The sequence below is a fragment of the Sinocyclocheilus anshuiensis genome, unplaced genomic scaffold (assembly GCF_001515605.1).
Source record: "Sinocyclocheilus anshuiensis isolate Anshui unplaced genomic scaffold, SAMN03320099.WGS_v1.1 scaffold292, whole genome shotgun sequence".
In the NCBI taxonomy this organism is placed as follows: Eukaryota; Metazoa; Chordata; class Actinopteri; order Cypriniformes; family Cyprinidae; genus Sinocyclocheilus; species Sinocyclocheilus anshuiensis.
In genome coordinates this window covers 1,423,089-1,445,216 of record NW_015555757.1, presented here as the reverse complement: position 1 = coordinate 1,445,216, position 22,128 = coordinate 1,423,089, and the positions used below count along the sequence as shown (strand labels likewise).

General features: G+C 36.8%; 1 protein-coding gene and 1 pseudogene across 5 annotated transcripts in view; both read right to left on the bottom strand.

Annotated features, from left to right (window-relative positions):
- Positions 1 to 105: 105 nt before the first annotated feature.
- LOC107673863 (2-oxoglutarate dehydrogenase-like, mitochondrial) lies at positions 106 to 17,418 on the bottom strand (annotated as a pseudogene).
- Positions 17,419 to 20,343: 2,925 nt separating this feature from the next.
- LOC107673942 (poly(ADP-ribose) glycohydrolase-like) overlaps positions 20,344 to 22,128 on the bottom strand; it is a 39,332-nt gene continuing 37,547 nt past the window's right edge. For all 5 annotated transcript variants that reach the window (XM_016467787.1, XM_016467785.1, XM_016467789.1 and 2 more), the window contains one exon: positions 20,344 to 21,281. In XM_016467787.1, coding sequence (XP_016323273.1) covers positions 21,100 to 21,281 — 182 coding nt within the window. In that variant the 3' untranslated portion in view covers positions 20,344 to 21,099. The remainder of the gene's footprint in view (positions 21,282 to 22,128) is intronic.

The window sequence follows — 22,128 nt, the reverse complement described above, 5'->3', positions numbered from 1 at the left end:
TTAGGGATTTCTGGTGCAAATATATGGATATATGAGCTAAACAAATTTCTATCTGCTATCTTGTGCACAATTTAATCTCTAATTTCCACAACTAACACAATAGCATCAAAAACTCCTGCCCTTGAAAGCCTCAAGGTTAAAGGCAGTGTCCAAGAACCTCTTCAGCTCAGCTAGATGAGTGAATTTGTTTCCTGTGGCAGGGGCTGCAGCAGGGTCACGGTCAACGTACCTAAAAGTGAATGTGAAAGTTTTTAGCTTGGTGTATATAAATTTGTTTAGGCTACACCAAACAGTTAGCTTAAAGGAATAGTTCACTCAAAAATGAAAAATGGCTGAAAATTGCTCAGGTCATCCAAGGTGTAGGCTAGATGACTTTGTCTCTTCAATGGAACAGATTTGGAGAAATTTAGCATTACATCACTGTGAATGGCTGCCGTCAAAATGAGAGTTCAAACAGCTAATAAAAACATCACAATAATCCACAAGTAATTGTCACAGCTCCGATGAAGCGAAAATCTGTGTTGGTAACAAACTCTGAGAACTACCAAACAAATTTCATCATATTATTATAATGAAAATGAAGTTTCTCATCTTATTCTTAAACAAATCCATTATTAAGACATTTCAACTTTGAACTGTTGGATCTGGCCAAAATAATCCATAGTACATAATTCATAATGCTTCCTCCAATGAAAAAGTCAATCCCCTGTTGTCCTCTCGTATCAAAATCCACCTTCATACTTGTTGAGAACTGTTTTGGACTGTTTTTGCTTGATCTGTGCATAATTCTGATTCAGACGTGACAACAGGAGAAAGCAATATTATGGATAGAGGACTCGTTTGAAATTAAAAACATCTTAATGATGAATTTGTTTATTACAAACATGCAGCTTTTTGCTTCACAAGACATTAACTGATGGACTGGAGTTGTTCTTATTGGCTGTTTGGACACTCTTTCTGATGGCACTGCAGAGGATCCATTGGTGAGCAAGTGATGTAATGCTAAATCTCTCCAAATCTGTTCTGATGAAGAAACAAACACATCTTAGATGGCCTGAGGGTGAGTAAATGTTCAGCAAATTTTCACTTTTGGGTGAACTTTTCCTTTAAAAAGAGACTCACCACATTGGATCCTTAGGGTGCACTATGAGGAAACGTGGCCTTACGTAATCATAGTAGCCCATATTCTTGTGCTCCTCTTGACACCATATGAGCTCAGCATTGCTGTACTTCTCAACCTTAGCCTTGATGAGGTCAAAAGGGAAGGGTGATATCTAAAAGGGAAGAATGCATTTGATTGTCAGATTCAATTGACCACGATCCAATTACACTCATAGAGCTGCTGGACCTCACAGTCTCCAGTGAATTCCTTAAATGAGGTAAATAAACCACAGCTCATTAAAAATATCATGTCAAAAAAATCCCATTATGTGTCAAAGTAAAAACTTTCTTAAAAAACAATTATATGATATTTCAACATGTTTATTCTTTTCAAATATTTAATGATTCATTTATTATTATATAAGATTCCATGATAGCACAAATATTTGATTTTTACATTTTCACCAAAGACTTCCTTTGCATAAAGAGAACATTCATGAATTGATTTAACTTCTGACTGTTTTTGTCAATAACCTGTTTAATGATCGTGTTTTGTAAATACTGATCAGGGTTGTAATTAGTACCATTCTTGTCACCCCAATGTCTTTACCCATGATGCCCTGCCACTGTAACTGACATACTGCTAAACTAAAAAGGAAAGCAGTTTTAAAAAGAACTATATTAAGCATCAAACAAATTGGCAATCAGCGAAGTGTGTACGTTTCAAACTACCTGTGGCCATTCAGCATGAGGCATGGCAGGAAGGGCCACTTACCTGATAGCGATCAGGGTCATCCTTGCTCATCTGCAGGAAGCGCTCAGGCCGTGCTGACGAGTGCTCCGGGCCCTGCTCATTAGTGCAAACACACCAGCACTAATGAGTGTAGGTCTATCAAACGCCATACTAAGCTAAAGAATTATAGCCTCATTTATTGGCTCAGACCAAACTTGAGTCATCATTATTGATCTTAGTACAGCTATTCTGCCATTGGGTTAAGGAAAGGACTGAAAAAGATTTTACCCTGCATTTTATCTCTGCAGGAAATTAGATTCAGTGGTCAATAGGACTGTTATGATCTACATAACTGACACTAAAAATAGCATTTGCTTTGATATGGTCTAATACAGTGCTTCTCAACTGGTTTGGACATGGGACCCACATTTTCCCATGGTCATGAAGCCGCGACCCACTTTATGATATATATATAGATCTGTTTGATGAAATTTGTTTAAAAAAATATCATACCTTCATGCAAATCCTTCCCAGCTAGCACACGAAGTACCAGTTATGTGATTTATTGGTACTTTACTTTTATTTCACACGTTGAATGCTCATAGTTTCTTTTGCGCTTTAGTGAAATTATATACAGTGTGCGGCTGCCACACTTGCGCGTGCAATTGAAGAGTGCGTGCTACAAGCACAGTATAACGTCTGACAGGATAGGATATGAGTTGAGAGACTTTATTTCATAACAAGTTACAAAAATAATGATAGAATAATGTAATATACTGTATAATAGGGCATGCTATCAGCAGACTCACCATTCCCTCCATCCCATGGGGCAACAGTAAAACAATGCCATTGTGGCGGACCCACTTGGCCTGGCCTGCAGAGATGAACTGATCAATGATGCACTGGGCTGTGTTGTGGAAGTTCCCGAACTGAGCCTCCCAGCACACCAGGGCATTAGGACTAACCATGGCAAAACCCAGCTCAAACCCTAAGCAACATGGGCATGTCAGAACATAAAACTTGGACATAAAAATAATACTGTATAAAATCTTCTTAGTATGGATTTTGCAAATAGATGTGCTGTTGAATATTGGGAGCAATTTGTTCTTGTACAGGCTGCTCATTTCTGGAGTTAATTTTACGGATATCTAAACCAAGAAAATACCTCGGATTGTTTATTTATTTATATATATATATATATATTTTTTTTTTTACTATTTTTTTGTGCACGCTGATTGATAAAAGATGCAAACTGAGCATAGGTGGTTCTTACCCAAAACCCCATATTCAGACAGGGAGCTGTTGCGCACTGTGTAGAGAGCCTGGTTCGGCCACAGGTGGTTCATTGGAACACAGAAGCGCTTATCAACTTCCTGATCATGCAAGACATGATCAAGACATGGTGACGGTGACTGCAAAGACACCACACACACAATTTACACAGCTGTTTTCAATATTTATAATAATAAGAAATGTTTCTTGAACACCAATTCAACATATTATAATGATTTCTGAAGGATCATGTGACACTAAAGACTGGAGTAATGGAATACTTCTTTCAAAACATAAAATACAAAAATATTTTAAAAATTCTTACCGACTTCAAACATTTGAACATGTGTGTGTGTGTGTATGTGCATATGTACATATATATATGTACACATAAAATAAAATAACACCTTTAGGATTTTTTAAGGAATCTTTTCTTAAGCTGTAATGTCAGAGGCACTCTAACTCTTTATGTCCTATCAGTGTGAGAGATCATGGGCAGCAGTGGATTTTAGACAGGAGATGTGATGTGTTTTGCAGGCTTACTCTGATGCGATGTTCAAACAAGCCATCAGACCCACAGTGCGATTAGACATCTTAGATTAGATCTTTAAAGTCCTTTAAATATCACAGTAATGATGTCCAGCGCTGGCCATCCCGATTCACAATGAGTACACAGACATTACATAACATTTAGCCTAAATACAGTATTAACCACATATATTTCTCAACAAGCTGGGTAATTCACATTTGACAAATATGGGCTCCTCTGATAGATAATGTTGTGAAATAGAGAATGTAACCACAAGGAATGTGTTCAGGCTAATTGGGGTCTGTCTGCTACGCTCATTTAATCACAAATGTAAATCAAAAGTGGCTCTTTAAGCTAAAGTGTCCTGTCTCAATGGTTAGCTCTGGAAACACAGAGGATCTGGGGAGTAAACAGTTTCCACAGTGCATCAGCTGTGTGTTGGTTTCATCAATCAAGGGACCAGAGCACAGTACTCAGTGCATTCCCAAACACAGTAGACTGAATCAATTACTCATAGCCATTAACTCCCTGAGTAACAAGCAGAACCAGCAGACTGGAGCACACCAATATGTTCACTCCCAAAGCCTTTGCATGCGAAGAAAAGATAGCACCGAATATATGCACCAGCAGACAATCTACTTTGATAAAAAGGCTCATATCACACAGAAGCTACTTTGCTGATGTCTTTTCACTCGCATTTTACCTACATTATGTTTTAAGCAAAGCATAAAATCGTCCAGTGTAGCCCATTGAAAGGAAAATCTAGAGTCAAAAACTGTCATTTGAATCCGTAAATATTGCCAGCTGCGCTGATGTCTCAGAGTTTCATTCATGTGTGTACTATTTCAAACAAACCTGGACAAAATACATTGCTCATGACAGTAACGAACAGACGTGGGAGTATGTGTCTGTACTGCTGTGGGGTTTCCTTTAGAAGCAGTACCATGACGACACCATGTGGGTATCTCTCTGAGGACTCTGTCTGCGTGTGACAAGCTGACGTCATTTGTCAATGTGTTGACATTTTAGTTTTAATGGAGCCATAAGGTAGAAAATATATACTTGGTTATTTTTAGTTACAGAAATCTAGTCAGTTTAGGAATGGAAAGTGGCCCAATACATGAAATCAAACTGTTTAGAAAAAATATGACAACAACTGATGGTCTTCCGTGACTGCATGTGCTGAACCTCCAGTTTTTGCTTCCTTCATAAATCATAATACTTAAAAAGTGAGCAGCTACAGTAGTTTTCATGAAATGGACTGACTATCTTACCTAAATGTTCCTCTTTCCACATCTTGTCCACTGAGTCTCACATGAATACTATCCTTCAGCAAAGAGCCGAAGGCCATGTATTCTGCCAAGGCCCAGTCCACCGTGTGTTTCGCAACCATATCCGCTCTGCCTCGAAGGATACGTGACAAGCCTGAAATAACACAGATGCAGAACATATAGAAAATCAGACACTTGTATCTTTTGTTGTGTGACACTTTGAAAATAAATGCAATTTATTTGATTTATTTTTAAAGTAAAGTTGGTCAAGACAGACTTTAATGTTGGCTTGACAAAGCCCTGCTTGATATATAAGCTAGATAGTAGAAGTTTTCATTGGAAGTCTATGGGATTTTTGTCGGTCCAACAGGAAAAAAAGCATAAAAGTATAAAAGATTTATCAAACCAACATTAAGCTTGCTGCTTTTTTATTTACACACAGAGAAAATAAATAACATTTATAAAGTTAATTCATACTCAGTAAGAAAATACTTTATATATGTACTGCCTTTATTGCAAATATTAGCCATGTTTATTTTAATTTCTTTTCTTTTTGGGCTTTATGGAAAAAAAATATATTATGCATCTGGGACCAATCACAAAATAAGCACTTGTAAAAGCATAGTTATGCTTGATTTTTTTTCTACTTGTTGTCATATTAGGTATCATTATCATATTATTTTTTGAATATAAAAGTTAGAATATATGTAATATGTCTATGCCATATGTGTTAATATGCCTTATATAGTTTATGCTTATAAGAATCAAGCCCCAGAGTACCTGGTTTTTCAACCAGAAATACGTTTGCCGGTGGGTTGATTTGATGCTTTGAGGTAGTTGTGCTTAGAGGCAGGCAATAAACAGAGTTTAGCTGGAGGGCTATGGTGGTTAGGGTGATTTAGCAGAATTTAAGGCAGCCAAATAGGAGTCGGTTCTTTAAGTGCAATGGTCCCAGAGTACAACTCCATCAATCCACTATAGCTCCCCTGCGTCCGCTGCTCAGTGAAAGAAAATTATGACCCGTGTGGTGAAATGAAACAATGCTATATCAGAATTCTAAGGATCATCTGTCAGGGCTTTGCTGATGTTCCACACCATTACCACCATCATCCTGCAATGCTTTGATGTCAGTTTCCAGTGTTTTGTCCCTAGTGCTTAAAGCTTAACAGTACATAAGATATAATCTAGTTGATGAACTGACTGCTGGGAACGGCTTCTGCCAGGGAACGAGAGCCTGGGTCAGCGGGTGAAGTATGAAACATGTCATCGCCAGAACGAAAAGACATTGGCTGAGCATCTGAACACAGCCTCCATCAATTGTCAGGAAACAATATAGAAATGGCACAGGAAACCCATCACTCCCTAATAGGCCAGGAAAACAACAGCTGTGGAAAAGATGTTTTAGATGAGTTAAAAAGGTCAATTAGGATGACCTGTGGGAGGAACAACAGCAGGTGGATATTTTCACATTACATAATGACACAGTAATGAGATTTTCATAGAGTGAGACACAAACCTCCAACTCTTGCAGTGTTACAACTCCCTCAGAGATGAGCTTGTCGGCGTACTTCTTCAGCAAATGTTCCTGTTTGGGTGGGTTGATTTGATGCTTTGAGGTAGTTGTGCTTAGAGGCAGGCAATAAACAGAGTTTAGCTGGAGGGCTATGGTGGTTAGGGTGATTTAGCAGAATTTAAGGCAGCCAAATAGGAGTCGGTTCTTTAAGTGCAATGGTCCCAGAGTACAACTCCATCAATCCACTATAGCTCCCCTGCGTCCGCTGCTCAGTGAAAGAAAATTATGACCCGTGTGGTGAAATGAAACAATGCTATATCAGAATTCTAAGGATCATCTGTCAGGGCTTTGCTGATGTTCCACACCATTACCACCATCATCCTGCAATGCTTTGATGTCAGTTTCCAGTGTTTTGTCCCTAGTGCTTAAAGCTTAACAGTACATAAGATATAATCTAGTTGATGAACTGACTGCTGGGAACAGCCTCTGGGACTCCACAACAATAATTAAAGTGATAGTTCAAGCAAAAGTGAAAATTCTGTCAACATTTGCTCACTCTCATGTCTTCTGAAACCTGTATGACTTTCTGTCTTCCATGGAATGCACTTTCGCTCTTTTCCAAAAAAAAAACAAAAAAGCCAACAGTAATCAAAATTAAAGAAAAATTTTCAGTGATTTTTTTTATAGCCGTCATATTGCATCTGAAGATTTTAAAATATCAAAATATAACCAAAAAGTTGTATGGACTAGTTTTATGATCATTTCATAATGTATATTTGGAGTTTGACAGGCCCCTTGCACAATGATACAATGGTGATCATTCAGGGATTAAGCTTTTCCAGTTTTTGAACCAGCATCCTTTCAGTTACCAGCCTAGATTTTTGCCCACTGGGCTACAACACCCCAAGTTTAGGAATACTTGTATAATTTGGGATAGAAATTGTGGTTTCAACACTGCCACAAACAGATCTCTGAATTTAATGCTAAAATACCCAAAACTCACCACTATGAATGGCAAAATCCTTTAGAGGGATTGAACTGGCTACCTCACCAATGTGCCTGAGCACCTCTTCGTTTAGTCCAGTGGGAGGGCAGCTCATGCTCTTTGGCTCCCCATCTGGTTTGAAGAAGTCTTAAACACAAAACAGAGCACATATCACCACCAATAGGATCTAAACCAGTGGTGTTCTACCAGTGGGCCTTAGCAAACTTTAAAGGGAGCCTAAAGAAGACTTAAAATGATTTTAAATATGACAAAACAAGCATTAAAATCCATTTCCAGTCTTGGAAAACCTGGATATATGAGGTAGTGTGATCTCTAAACCCGGAAATGTCATACTGTATAAATTAATCTTAAAATGCCATGGGCATTTTATAAAGAATATAATTTTTTTTTAAATATTAAAATATTTTACTGACAAGAAATTGTGTGTAAAAAGATTTTTAGAAATCCTTGTACTTGATCTTTATCCAATAAATCACTGTAATGTAATTATTTTATTTTTTAATTATAACTATTTTAGTTACTTTTTTAATTTACAGTAACTAGGAGTGCCCATACATTAAAATCGAATTAAAAGTTAAAGGTTTTGAAAACAAAACTAGGACTATAGGGAACCTTCAAATATTGTTATGGATGAGAACAAAATAAGAACAAAACTTGAACTGAATTGAGCTGAATAATGACAATATTATTTTCTCCAATATAGCTGACTCGAATTGGTTCATAATTCATGATTTTTGCAACATCGACAACCGTTACTGCTTGAGCTGAATAACGACCCTTCTGTCTTCAGTGGAGCTATATAAAAATAAAGGTGACATGAAAAAGGTGACAAACAATGGGAGGATTTGGAGTCAAAAAGGTCGAGAAATGCTGATCTTATATTTTCACTGAAACGCCTAGCATCTATAAAGTCTTCAGTATGTACCTGGCCACGGAGAGTCAAGCCAGTGGCGTATGTGTAGGATCTTCTCATCTTTAGAGCTGGTATACCTCCTCCTGAAAACAATTCACAGTGCTAGCCCGCCATCCACTATATTCATCAAAAACCCAGACACATGACACATTTGTGACAAATTATTCATTAACGATTCATGGCACCTATGTGCTACGGCGTAGAGAAAACAGCAAGATTCCAGTCACAATTTATTCTCTAAACAACAGCTGTGGAAAAGATGTTTTAGATGAGTTAAAAAGGTCAATTAGGATGACCTGTGGGAGGAACAACAGCAGGTGGATATTTTCACATTACATAATGACACAGTAATGAGATTTTCATAGAGTGAGACACAAACCTCCAACTCTTGCAGTGTTACAACTCCCTCAGAGATGAGCTTGTCGGCGTACTTCTTCAGCAAATGTTCCTGTTTCCGGATCTGCTTGTACATGAGGGGTTGAGTGAACATGGGCTCATCCATCTCATTATGTCCAAACCGCCGGTAGCACACCTATAAAATATATCAACAACGTCAATATATGTGTATTAATACGCAAATTCAGTATCATTGATCAACCAAGCAATTTCTAAAAAACACTATTTCCACTGTTTACCTAAGATTCAATGTCTATCCTGTTTTTACACTTTTCTGTTCTTTTCTACATATTTAACAGTTACAAATGAAAGTTGAATATTTTAGACGTTGTTTAAACTGGATTAATTCCCAAGTAAGATTTCAAATACATTTCCTCAGTGTTCAAAATGAGTTATGAGGGTGTGCCACTCAGGATCATGTGATCATAAATGCAAAACCTAAATTACATTCTTGAATGATCAACGCATAAATCAAGGCTATACTGTACTTAAAGGCGTTCAGGAATGATAGCCCTATATAACCAGGTCTATCTTAACCTTAAAGATTTAAAAATCTATTTATCTATAAGACAATATCGGAGTCCACATCACAACAATATCTATCAATATCAATATCACAACAATATCTGGAAACTGAATCAAATTCAGAGCTATTTTTCCCAGCTGATAAACGATAATAACATTGACAGGCAATGTGACGTGACATGTGGCCAAGTATGGTGAGCCATACTCGGAATTAGTGCTCTGCATTTATCCCATCCAAAGTGCACACACACACAGCAGTGAACACACACACACCGTGAACACACACACATTCGGTTGCACCTCAGTCGTGGTATTGAAGGTGGAAGAGAGCGCTGTACATTCACTCCCCCCACCTACAATCCCTGCCGGTACGAGACTCGAACCCGCAACCTTTGGGTTACAAGTCCAACTCTCTAACCATTAGGCCACGACTTCCCCACTTTAAAGTGCGCATAAAGTGCGAATAAAAGTTATGTTACAGTTGTAACAGTTTGTTATTGGTGTGAATAGGCCTTTAGTAATGAGGACACTACAGTAAGCTTTTTTTCATGGTTACATTGTTAGAAAAAAGAATCAACAAAAAAAAAACTGATTCATTCAGTAACGTTTTACTCAATTCATTCAGAACCACTTGATACATTCACAAACAAAACATCACTACTGTATATTGCTCAGGGATGCACAACCACTGATCATGTTTTAGCTTTGTTTTGTAACAATTTAATTGCAAAAGTAAAAATAAATTTAGTAACTGGCCATATTTTCTAAAATGTAAGTGACCGCTGAAGTCACAAAAACAGAGGCAATGGATTTAAATATCTGTCCATGGAGCCCCTGCAGTAACTTCACAGACCATTGGTTGGCATCCCTAAGTGTAAGAGAAAAGATTGTGATACTTGAACCAGGTTAATGGTTCTTTAGTTGTGTAATCGAGCAGTCCTTACCAGTAAGTGATTAATCGTAACATTCAGTGATATTTTCAGTGATATGTAGGATGTGTCTTCACAGTATTTACCAGGTCTATCACCACATCCTTGTTGAAAGTGTTTCTCCATTCTGCAGCAACCTTACAAACATACATCACAGCCTCTGGGTCATCAGCGTTGACATGGAAGATGGGTGCATTGACTACGCGAGCCACATCCGTTGAGTAGGGAGAGGAACGTGCCATTCGGGAATCTGTGGTGAACCCAATCTGGCAACATCAGATAACACTCATCAATCTACAACATACTAAAAGGTCAAAGGTTTGGCGGAAAGCCACTCCTCAGGTTTTAACAAGGTCGATTTTTAATAGGAAAATCTGATGTTTGATGTTAACCTGATTATTGACCACAACATGGATGGTGCCGTGAGTGGTATATGAAGGCAGTTCACTGAGATGGAAGGTTTCATAGACAACTCCCTGACCCGCAAAAGCAGCGTCACCATGCATTAGAATGGACATCACCTGCAAAGAAAGAAACTGATGGCTTTAAAAACACTGTTGTTGGTTTGTATTTATCCAACATTCCAAATGAATTAGCTATTATACAGCAGAAAAAGAAGAATATGTTGTTATATTTTACAGTGGCTCATCTTTAAAGATAATCTGAAGATAAATGGACTACCCTCCTTCCTTCAGTGTCTCCTCTGTAAAACTGCTCTGCCTTGGTCTTGCCCTGAACGACAGGATCTACCGCCACTAGGTGAGAGGGGTTTGCCATCAGAGACAATGTGATATTCTTATCTGTTTCCCTGTTTATCCGTTCATGATACATCCCCAAGTGATATTTCACATCTCCCGAACCCTGAAGAACATCAGAAGTGCAATAACAGAACGAAAATAAAACGAAAATCATCTTTCATCAGATGAAATTGTATTACCTCATCTGCAGCCTCAAGTTTGGGATCGAACTGACAGAATATCTGATCCAGATCTTTGCGAACTACGTTGGCCAGGACGTTCAGTCGGCCTCTGTGTGAATCAGAAGTTGTGTTAATATTGCTAGGGTGGATTCATAAGAGCAGAGTGAGATTGAATGGAGCAGGCTTTAGGGGTACCTGTGAGGCATTCCCATAATTACACTCTCTATACCAGCTTCACTGGATTTATTAATGATCATCTTCAGGGCAGGGATGAGAACCTCACAGCCTTCCAAACCAAAGCGTTTCTCTGAAGACCATTTGCGAGCAAGAAAGTCCTCAAACCTAGAACATTGAATTGTTAAAAAAAATTATTTAATTGTCAGCTTTACTTTGCTTAATTAAAAAGAAGAAATAAAATGCAGTTCTGATTCCAATATTAAAATAGGTTTAAGCATGGAAAAATTATTCTCTAATACAAAGTCAAGGAAAGAACACAGATGCAGTACTTTATTTTAAAGATACGCACTGTGTTGAGCAAACCAGCCTGGCCAGCAAAGTCCTCTTCTCTCTGTCAGAAAATGTCATGATTCCTGGAGTTTCAAACTTCTGTTGAATTCATTGCCACTGCTCCATATTGTTAATGAACATGAATTCCACTCCAGTATGACCACAGTATGATGTCTGGAACATTCCAAGTAAATTCTATTTACCCTTTCATTCATTCATTAATGCATTCATTTTTGAAGTATAATTAAAAATCAACATAATATAAGCAATGAGCTTGTCATATTTGCTCAAATTACATCCTTTCAGATTAACTAGTCAATGTCATATCTGAATCAATCCAAGCACAAAACCAGCTAATGAGGAATGAGGAAAGTGTTTCTACTCAAATACTGGGTGATGTCACAATCCAGCATCTACCCACCTCAAGTCTGTGTATGATTTCTCTCAGTGGGAGTGTGCTTTCATTTCCCCCAATAGATGTGGTTAGTGGCAACTGAAATGATTTATCCAGATCAGATTCTTCCAAGCTGTACGACCCTAAAGATTCAAGAGGAGAAGCATATTAACGCAAAAACAGCAACAAAAGAAATACTGTATTGACATTTAATCAAATCCATGCAATGTTCCTTTTAAAACCAAATATTACGAGGTAAAGATGTATTGATTATGGTTCCAACAAGTCACTCAAACAGCTTTCTCTCACAGTTGATTTAATATTAAAACTAAACATACAGTATATTATAAAATAGCATTATTCATGTACACAACAAAACTCTTTTGTAAATTGTACAACAGTTACTGAAGAATAACTGAAGAATGACTCGCAGTCTCAGAAACGGCTATTAATGATTTATTGAGTGAATCTGATTCAAACAGCTGCCTTATAAGCCTGTTTTATGAATCGTTTTTAAATGACTCATTAAAAAGAACCATTTCATAAAAGTCATTTATTTGTGAATCGCACATCACAGCTCATGCTGTGTTTGTTGGTGCTTGCAGGAAATACTGCCACAAGCTAAAGCATCCTTTTCATCTCAGACAAAGGACAGACTGGAAGTCATTTACAATGGAGAGTAGTATGTGAGCTGGTGGAATTCAGATCATGTTCATATGCATATTCTTCAGATGCGTTGAAATTAACTTTTGTGGCTAGACCAGACCGGATGTCATGTACTGGCGATCATTTGTTTTGTTTGGATATAGTCATACTTTCATTATTCTTGAATTTTACAATGGTGAATAACCAGAGTGTAACGACTGCTTCACGACCAATTTTAAGATGAGGATAACCGACAAAACTGCATAAGGACAGACACAAAACTTTATAGATTTTAAATTAATGTGGCACATTTTTAGATTTTGACACATTTTCAACCACTTAGCCACAGCCTAGAGCCCTGATATGTAAAGCCTAACTAACATCATTACCAATTTCATGGTTAGTTACACCCCCAAACGGTGAAAGAAAACCAAGCAATCATACAGTAGTAGTTTGTAAATGCTTCCTGTAGATAACACTGGGGTCTATCAGTAAGACTGTGTCTCCTCAAGAGAGGAGAACACACAAGAGGAGACAGGTGCAAATGTAATTAAAGCCACAGTACAGATAAAGAGGAAAGATGCATCGTACCGAAATTAAGAGCCTCTGGTCCAATACATGCCCTCATTAGCTGCACAGATGCTATAGGAAAAGCTCTGACAAAACCTGACCTGACCGACACAATGAGAGTGTACTAAGGTAAAAGAGGCATGTTTTGAGAGGTCTTCTCACTGGCTATTACTCTCTCTTTTTCGATCTGTTGTGAGAACATGTCCTACATCCTTCTACTCTGGCGACACTAAAGGCAATAGGACCTGACAGGAGCAAAGGGGAAGATTTATGGGCCTTTATCTCAGATAACATTAACATGTGCTTGCGATTGAGTCTGGGGCATAGCTCTCCCTTCCAGTTCCTGCCGCTGTCGCTGTCTGAGACTGGGGAATCTGTAATGGCCGAATGAGGAATTGTTTGCTGACCACTTACACAGCTACAGCCCCTAAAAGCAGACACATACGTGCTCTCTCTCCCCCTTTCCATTAATCGAGCACTATGAGTCACCAAATAACCAAAACGCAAGCACTGGTACAAGCAGTGTTACTAAACTTCATTACAATAATCTTGATCCTTATATAATATGAAGTGCTATCAGCTCTGATTATAAGATTAGGGAAGCAACTTCCAATGGTCTTCGGAAGCCCTGAGCTAAAATGAAAAGACTGATCTAAAAGATTACACACAGGAACATCTTAGAAATAGCACGCATTGGGTTTTATGTGCAGAAAATTCACAATTTGTAATTTGATGAATGGTCTAATAACTGGAAATCCTCACTTTGCAATGAAAGTGTTTTTTTCAGTCGGCTCCGACAATCTAATTTTCCTTTCATAATTAAAAAGGAGATGTATGCAGTGGACGGGTGCAGCTTTGTTGCTACAGTGACGTATAAACACAGTGGCTGAGGTTGGCAAGGTCAGCCACCAATTACATTAGACACAGCTCCGGTAGCTTCCGCTGGCTTGTAATGCAAGACAGAACAGTAACGCTGACGTTAGACAAAATAAACCACAAAGATAAAGATTTAAAATAAAAATCAAAAGACAAAAATACTGTTATATATTTTTGGAAGCCTGAAATCTGTGGCTCAATGACATTAGAGTGTCCTTGATGAAGGGGGAAAAAAATTATAATAATCTGTTTTAAAACACGTTCTTAGAAATATATTGTTTGTATTCATGTTGGTTTCATATGATTTTGAAAAAAAAATATTTTAAATTCAATTTAAATTTTAAAAATTAAATTTAAAATATTTTATTACAAATAACATGAGTTTTTAAGGTCCCCCTGTATGTTTCTGCATGTTGGTTAAAATATTTTTTAAAATATGAAAATATTTTTTCTAAGAATTAATAATAAAAGATTATGTCAATGTTCTTCATGAAGTTTTCTTTTCAACATATTATTTCCTTTAATAAAGCTTTTTTTTCTTTATTTAATTATCTGGACAGGTCTTAACTTTATTAAATACATTGTAATACAGAAATGTTGATAATGATAATAATGATAACAATGATGATAATGTCAACATATATATGTATGATTTGCATTAATGACTAGACATAATATGACATTGTCATGTCATTAAGTCTATAAGATAAAAATGTATTTAGCAGTGTATTACTCAGCAGCTGCCGTATTGAATGGTGCTGAGGGCGAGGCTAACATAGAATAATAACAAAAACACTCTTAAGGATGAACCCCAAGCAAGGAAACTAAGTCAGCATTTGCTGGATGTTTTCAGAAAAAAGATCCTTTATAGGACACTGAAATGAAGTGAGTATTTATGAAAGAGCCATGAAGATTAAGAGCCATGAAGTTAAATATTAAATATGCTAAATGGATATCTCACCAAGCTTGTCAATTGACGTGATTAAATCTGAGGGAACGAAGGAATCCAGATCGGCAGTGAGGATGCCAAGAGGGTCCAGCCTGGCCACATGGTGACCACGTAGCTAAAGTGAGCAAAATGCACATGATTGAATGTTACTTGCCATCTCCATAACCAAAGAAAAACAAGAACCAGAAGCGAGACAGGAAGTGCATTTCCTCAACTAGGGGATATCTGACCCACACAAATATGAACCAGTGTGACACATGACTAACAAATCTCACAAGGATTCCCAATAAATTGAACATATAATCCCAACAGGCTGGCAACAGGAGATGAAAGAAAAATGCTGGCTTTGCCAAAAGACAGAATTTAATAAATCCCTACGATACTTCATCTAATTCATTAGAGGAAGCAGGGAAAATGTTACCACCTGTTTTGATTCAAGCAATCTCTTTGATATTTTAATTTTCAAAAGGGAAAAAGCTAGTCTAATTAAGTTAGAATTAATCACGTTTTTTGCATAACTACACAGGGACACTATAAAATGTATGGATGTACTGTACAGGCCTGTCTTTGATTTGTTGCAGTCCAGTGCCAATGTTAGAGAATATGATTTGATTATTTTATCAAAATAAATTGTGTATCAGATTCTCTCAACTAAAAACAAAAACCTCTGAAATTCTTGAATTTCTTTGATGCAAGTTTCCTTGAGTGTGTTCAAAGACTACAGAATACCCAAGACGTGTCACTCCCGGTTGCTATAGAAACAGTCAGCATTCTGAGACTGCATGCGCAGTGCACTTAGGACTGCGCATGCGCACTGGCTGGTCTAGCCTGAATAATAATTTTTAACATTTTTTAATGCTAACAACATTTATGAGACAGCTCTTGTCAGATTTCATTGGTGATTTCAAATATGAAATTTAATATATATATGTATGATTTGCATTAATGACTAGACATAATATGACATTGTCATGTCATTAAGTCTATAAGATAAAAATGTATTTAGCAGTGTATTACTCAGCAGCTGCCGTATTGAATGGTGCTGAGGGCGAGGCTAACATAGAATAATAACAAAAACACTCTTAAGGATGAACCCCAAGCAAGGAAACTAAGTCAGCATTTGCTGGATGTTTTCAGAAAAAAGATCCTTTATAGGACACTGAAATGAAGTGAGTATTTATGAAAGAGCCATGAAGATTAAGAGCCATGAAGTTAAATATTAAATATGCTAAATGGATATCTCACCAAGCTTGTCAATTGACGTGATTAAATCTGAGGGAACGAAGGAATCCAGATCGGCAGTGAGGATGCCAAGAGGGTCCAGCCTGGCCACATGGTGACCACGTAGCTAAAGTGAGCAAAATGCACATGATTGAATGTTACTTGCCATCTCCATAACCAAAGAAAAACAAGAACCAGAAGCGAGACAGGAAGTGCATTTCCTCAACTAGGGGATATCTGACCCACACAAATATGAACCAGTGTGACACATGACTAACAAATCTCACAAGGATTCCCAATAAATTGAACATATAATCCCAACAGGCTGGCAACAGGAGATGAAAGAAAAATGCTGGCTTTGCCAAAAGACAGAATTTAATAAATCCCTACGATACTTCATCTAATTCATTAGAGGAAGCAGGGAAAATGTTACCACCTGTTTTGATTCAAGCAATCTCTTTGATATTTTAATTTTCAAAAGGGAAAAAGCTAGTCTAATTAAGTTAGAATTAATCACGTTTTTTGCATAACTACACAGGGACACTATAAAATGTATGGATGTACTGTACAGGCCTGTCTTTGATTTGTTGCAGTCCAGTGCCAATGTTAGAGAATATGATTTGATTATTTTATCAAAATAAATTGTGTATCAGATTCTCTCAACTAAAAACAAAAACCTCTGAAATTCTTGAATTTCTTTGATGCAAGTTTCCTTGAGTGTGTTCAAAGACTACAGAATACCCAAGACGTGTCACTCCCGGTTGCTATAGAAACAGTCAGCATTCTGAGACTGCATGCGCAGTGCACTTAGGACTGCGCATGCGCACTGGCTGGTCTAGCCTGAATAATAATTTTTAACATTTTTTAATGCTAACAACATTTATGAGACAGCTCTTGTCAGATTTCATTGGTGATTTCAAATATGAAATTTAATCATAAGCTTAGCGAACAGTTTTGGAGAATTTGATGTTTCCCCATTCAAAGAGATAGGAGCTGCACTTGTATGCCTGGGAGGCATTTCAAAGATGGCCGCCGAGTGAAATGACTTGTCTTAAAGGGACTTTGGTGTGTTCTGCCACTTTCAGCTGTGTGCCTTGTTTGTCTCCATAGTCACTCATTGGACCACACCCACTCCTTGCTAGTTCCCATATCTCATTGGTCCCTTTTGTTCTCCCTTGTATAAACATCCCTTGTGTTTCTCTTTTGCTTTGTCAGTTGTTGAATGTAATGGTGACGTTTCTGCTCGTGTTTTGGTTCTTTGTTCCTGTTCCTAGTTTTCCATTTTTGGTTTATTGTTTTTTTTTCTTGTTTTCTCATTAAACTGCCTGCATTTAGATCCACGTTCCCTAACGTCTAAAGGCCTATTCACATCAAGAATGAAAACTATATTAACATCCACACCAATGGATGATAAAGTTCTGTTTATTATAATCGCACACTGCTTGAAAAAAAATTGTGATTCCAACAATATTGTTCCTCTGTGCTGTTATTGTTATATCTGTGGTGTAGACTTTGCTATTGTTATACTTTACTATTTTTAAAACTTAGTTATGGTTATCATTATAGTTATCGTTCTTGGTGGTTAAACTGAATAGTTCACCCAAAAATGAAAATTTACTCACCCTCAGGCCATCCAAGATGGAGACGAGTGTTTCTTTATCAGAACAGATTTGGAGAAATTTAATATTACATCAGTTGCTCACCAAATGAATGGGTGCCATCAGAATGAAAGTTCAAACAGCCGATGAAAACATCACTATATAATCCACGACTCCAGTTCATCAATGAACACATTGTGAAGTGAAAAGCTGTGTGTTTGTAAGAAACAAATCAATCATTAAGACATTTCACTGCAGAGGATTGGCGTATACGACAGCGTGTTCCAGTTCCTGCCAATATCCAGCAACTTCGCACAGCCATTGAAGAGGAGTGGACCAACATTCCACAGGCCACAATCAACAACCTGATCAACTCTATGCGAAGGAGATGTGTTGCACTGCGTGAGGCAAATGGTGGTCACACCAGATACTGACTGGTTTTCAGACCCCCCCCGGACCCCCAAAAAAATAAAAAATATATATATATATATATATATATATATAAAATAAATAAATAAATAAATAAATATATATACATTTTTATTATAATAAGCTAAAACAATAAACCAAAACTATTAACCCACCAAATTCATTCTGGACACTGGAAAATGCTTGGCTCTTCCACTTCCTACTATGCTTGTTAATGCACTTTCCTTTTAATAAATGTTAAACAGTAATTAACAGACAAGCATAAACACCAGCAACCATTGTGTTTAAAATTCAATGAAATATTTATAAAAATGACTTCAAATTAAGTTGCGTCAGGGCTTAATGAAAACATTGATATTTTGAGTAACCTCATTCTTAATCACATTAGACAATTACGCTTTCCTAATTTTCTGAGGGATTGTGCAGAATTTGTGCTTGACCATGTGGTTTCAGTCATCTAGATTGATGGTCTTTATGTTGGCAGATTTTACAGTCTGAGCTAATTGCCTTCCCTCCCCCTCAGTACCTCAAAACTAGTTTCATCACTCTTAGTGGCCAACAACCAGAAAAATAAAGCATTGTCATTAATCATCACTGGGCTGCTATCATGGGCATTTCAAAAGTAAAACAGGTATGATTAAAATACAGCATTAAGAGAATGCCAAATGCATGATTTTCAGGATCAAAGTATCATGTGTGACCTTTTAATGTGTGGAAAAATATACTAGCAATTCTGACTCTTCAACAGAGATATTAATGTTAGTGATAGTCTGCACAATTGTACTATATAGAGCAGCACTCATGCTATAACCACAAAAGGTGCTGTGTAACAGCAGAATAGTACAAAGTGCCATTTGAATCACAGGTTCATATTGTGATGCTGTTATACATGTCATTATAATAAAACATCTACATTTGCACCTCTCTGTTCTTGATCGGTGCTATAATCGAAACTCTAGATTGCAGGACTGTCAGAGCAAAAAGCGTCTTGTAACCAAGCACAAGTAAGGTCATGCAATTATAAGTGAAAATGCCATTTTGGTGCTCTCTGACTTCAGCTCTTGAAACAGACGGAGCTGAGAGCCTCCCTTAGCAGGGATCTTATTAAAGTCAGCTGTCATTTAAAAAATAAATATAATTTGATACTTCCACACCCCCAATTTCATTCTTCATGAAACAAATGTTGACAAGAATGTAATGCTTTTTAACTCATTTCATTGACATTTAAATTTCTATTAAAGTCTGGCCCTTTATTGACCCCAGTATTTGAGAAACAAGGGAATACTGCATCTGCTCATCATAAAACAATAGTGTGCTAAACAAAAGGCTCCATCTTTTGATCGCCAAGTGGCACTTGTGATCTGGGTTGAACTGATGAAATCCTTCAAAAGCATTTGAGGTTGATTGGGAACAGTCATAACAAAAGGTGATCAAAAGAGGTCAGTTAGGTCAAACTAGAACTACAATTTATGACTCTAACATGGTCTCTAACAGTGGTGTATACATGCTGGACAAAGCCAAGTTACAATCTAGGTCTATTGGTCCGATTTTGCAAAAATCAGAGCGTTTAAATGTTTACATGACAATTCAAAAACAAAAAAATATTTAGTTGTTAAATAATATTTAAAATGAATGTAAAAGAAACATCAGAAAGATAAATCTTAAACCTTACAATAATGTAGCATGGCAAAGAATGTAAGGATCATTTTTCATTGTGATGACTTGGATAGATGACATTGAATTTATAACTATATTGTAAGTATATATAATTGAATATATTTCATAAATCATAAGTACTGTACTAGCTCTAAACTGATCTCCGGGTCTACTTGGGTGAAAGCATTAGCATGTTTTCATTAGCATGTCGAAGTCCTAAACATGTATATAGTCAGCATCAAGAGTTAAATACTGAAAAGAAGCTGCCTTATTACATTTGAATAATCAAAGAAAGTCATTAAATACAGTGCATCCAGCTGTTAAAAACTGAGGTTTGTATCCACGTGTTGAAAAAACAGCTGACAAGTGTCTGAATCAACCATTTTAATTATCAGATCATAATAAAATAAAGAACAAAACATACGAAAATATTCACTACCTTTAAATATCAACCCCATTTCCTGAAGGTGCCTTTAATCAAACCAATAAATGAAACTGTAAAAACCTTGAGCATAATAAATCGCTAAAAATGCCATGCAGAGACTATATATGTTTTCCCACAATCTGATTTGCAGCAGTTCCATTAGTGTGATTATACAAGTTGTTTTTCAACAGGTAATAATTTCTTTTCAGATCTTTCATTATCAAACCTTTTCATATTTGAGGAATTAAAAAAAAAAAGAAGGATAAGTCTTGTGCAATACATTTCATAATAAAGTGTCACAGGGGACTTTACTGTGTATTTAGAGGTTTTTATGCATATTTTGTTAATTACCTCTACACACTTTATTGTAAATCACTGTTAGTTCCTGAAAAAAAAAAAAAAAAAAAGACTACACCTTGGTCACCCAACTGGATCATTTAATTCCACAAGATCATGCAGTAAGCTTGATCCCAGGGAAGCTTGTCTGACATTACAGGAAAAACTATCCCGGGATTAAACCTAGATGATGTTCACCAGAAATAAGGACTTACAGTCCATTGCTATACTTTCCGTCCCCTTATTGTGACTTGAAACTTACTCACTGGTAGAAAAGAAAAGAAAAAAAGGCATAATGTGCTCTCTAGACAATCACCCAAAAAGTATTTCTAAAGGAAAAGAAAGCACTGAGGCATTTGGACAGGTTGAGTTAACCGTTGACCAGCATTAATGGCAGTCTGCAGGACAGGTAGAAGGCGCAGTGGTTAAGTTGCTGTCGTTGGGGCTGGGCTCCGGGTCAGTATTTGTATCAGCTTTATCATAGATGTACCCATAGAGACTGATGTTAGGCCTCTGGAGATGCTTAGACACCACATTAGAGTACTGCTTTAAGTGGCAGTACAGAGTGCCTGAGAGAGAGTGAGAGAGAAAGAGAAAGAGGGGAAAAAAAGATTTGAGGGATGGTGAGCATCATGGCGTCAGCCAAGTCTAGAGCCATTCATAAATCACATGGCGCACGAGTTTACTGCCCTCTCCACTTTAGCACAATAGATGGCTGACAGCGTTTTCTCAAAAAGGTTTCAATAAACGTCACAAAGGAAAAATTGGACAGAAACAGTGGGGTCAATTGAGGCAGAACTTCACGATACAGAAGAGCACTAATGGTATCATTTAACAATGTGAAACAAATGGTTCAATATTGCAGTAATTTCGAAATTGGTGAATTTATTGTACGGTTTGTCATATTTATTTGATTTGCCAGGGTATTTAATTTAATTTTCTTTCCTTTTCTTTTCCCTTTTGTTTTCACACACATACACAACCATTTAAAAGTTTACAGTCAGTAATATTTGTTCTAAAGCAATTAACACTTATTCTGTAAGAATACATTAATTTTATCAAAAATGAAAAAAAAAAAAAAGACTTTTACATTGTTACCAAAATTCTGTTTTCAATAAAGACATTAAAGAATCTGGAAAACAAAGTATCATGGTTTCTACTAAAATATTAAGCAGCAAATTAGCCTATTAGAATGATTGCTGAAGGATCATGTGACACTGAAGACTGGAGTAATGGCTGCTGAAAATCCAGTTTTACCATCATGGGAATAAATTACATTTTAAAATATATTAAATAAAAAAAAATGTTAAATAGCTTTAAATTAATCACATTTTGTTGCTTTGCAGCCTGAAATGAAGACAGACGCAGTTTTTGTTTTATCCAGCTGTATTTACTCAGTGCCACTTATAACATCCA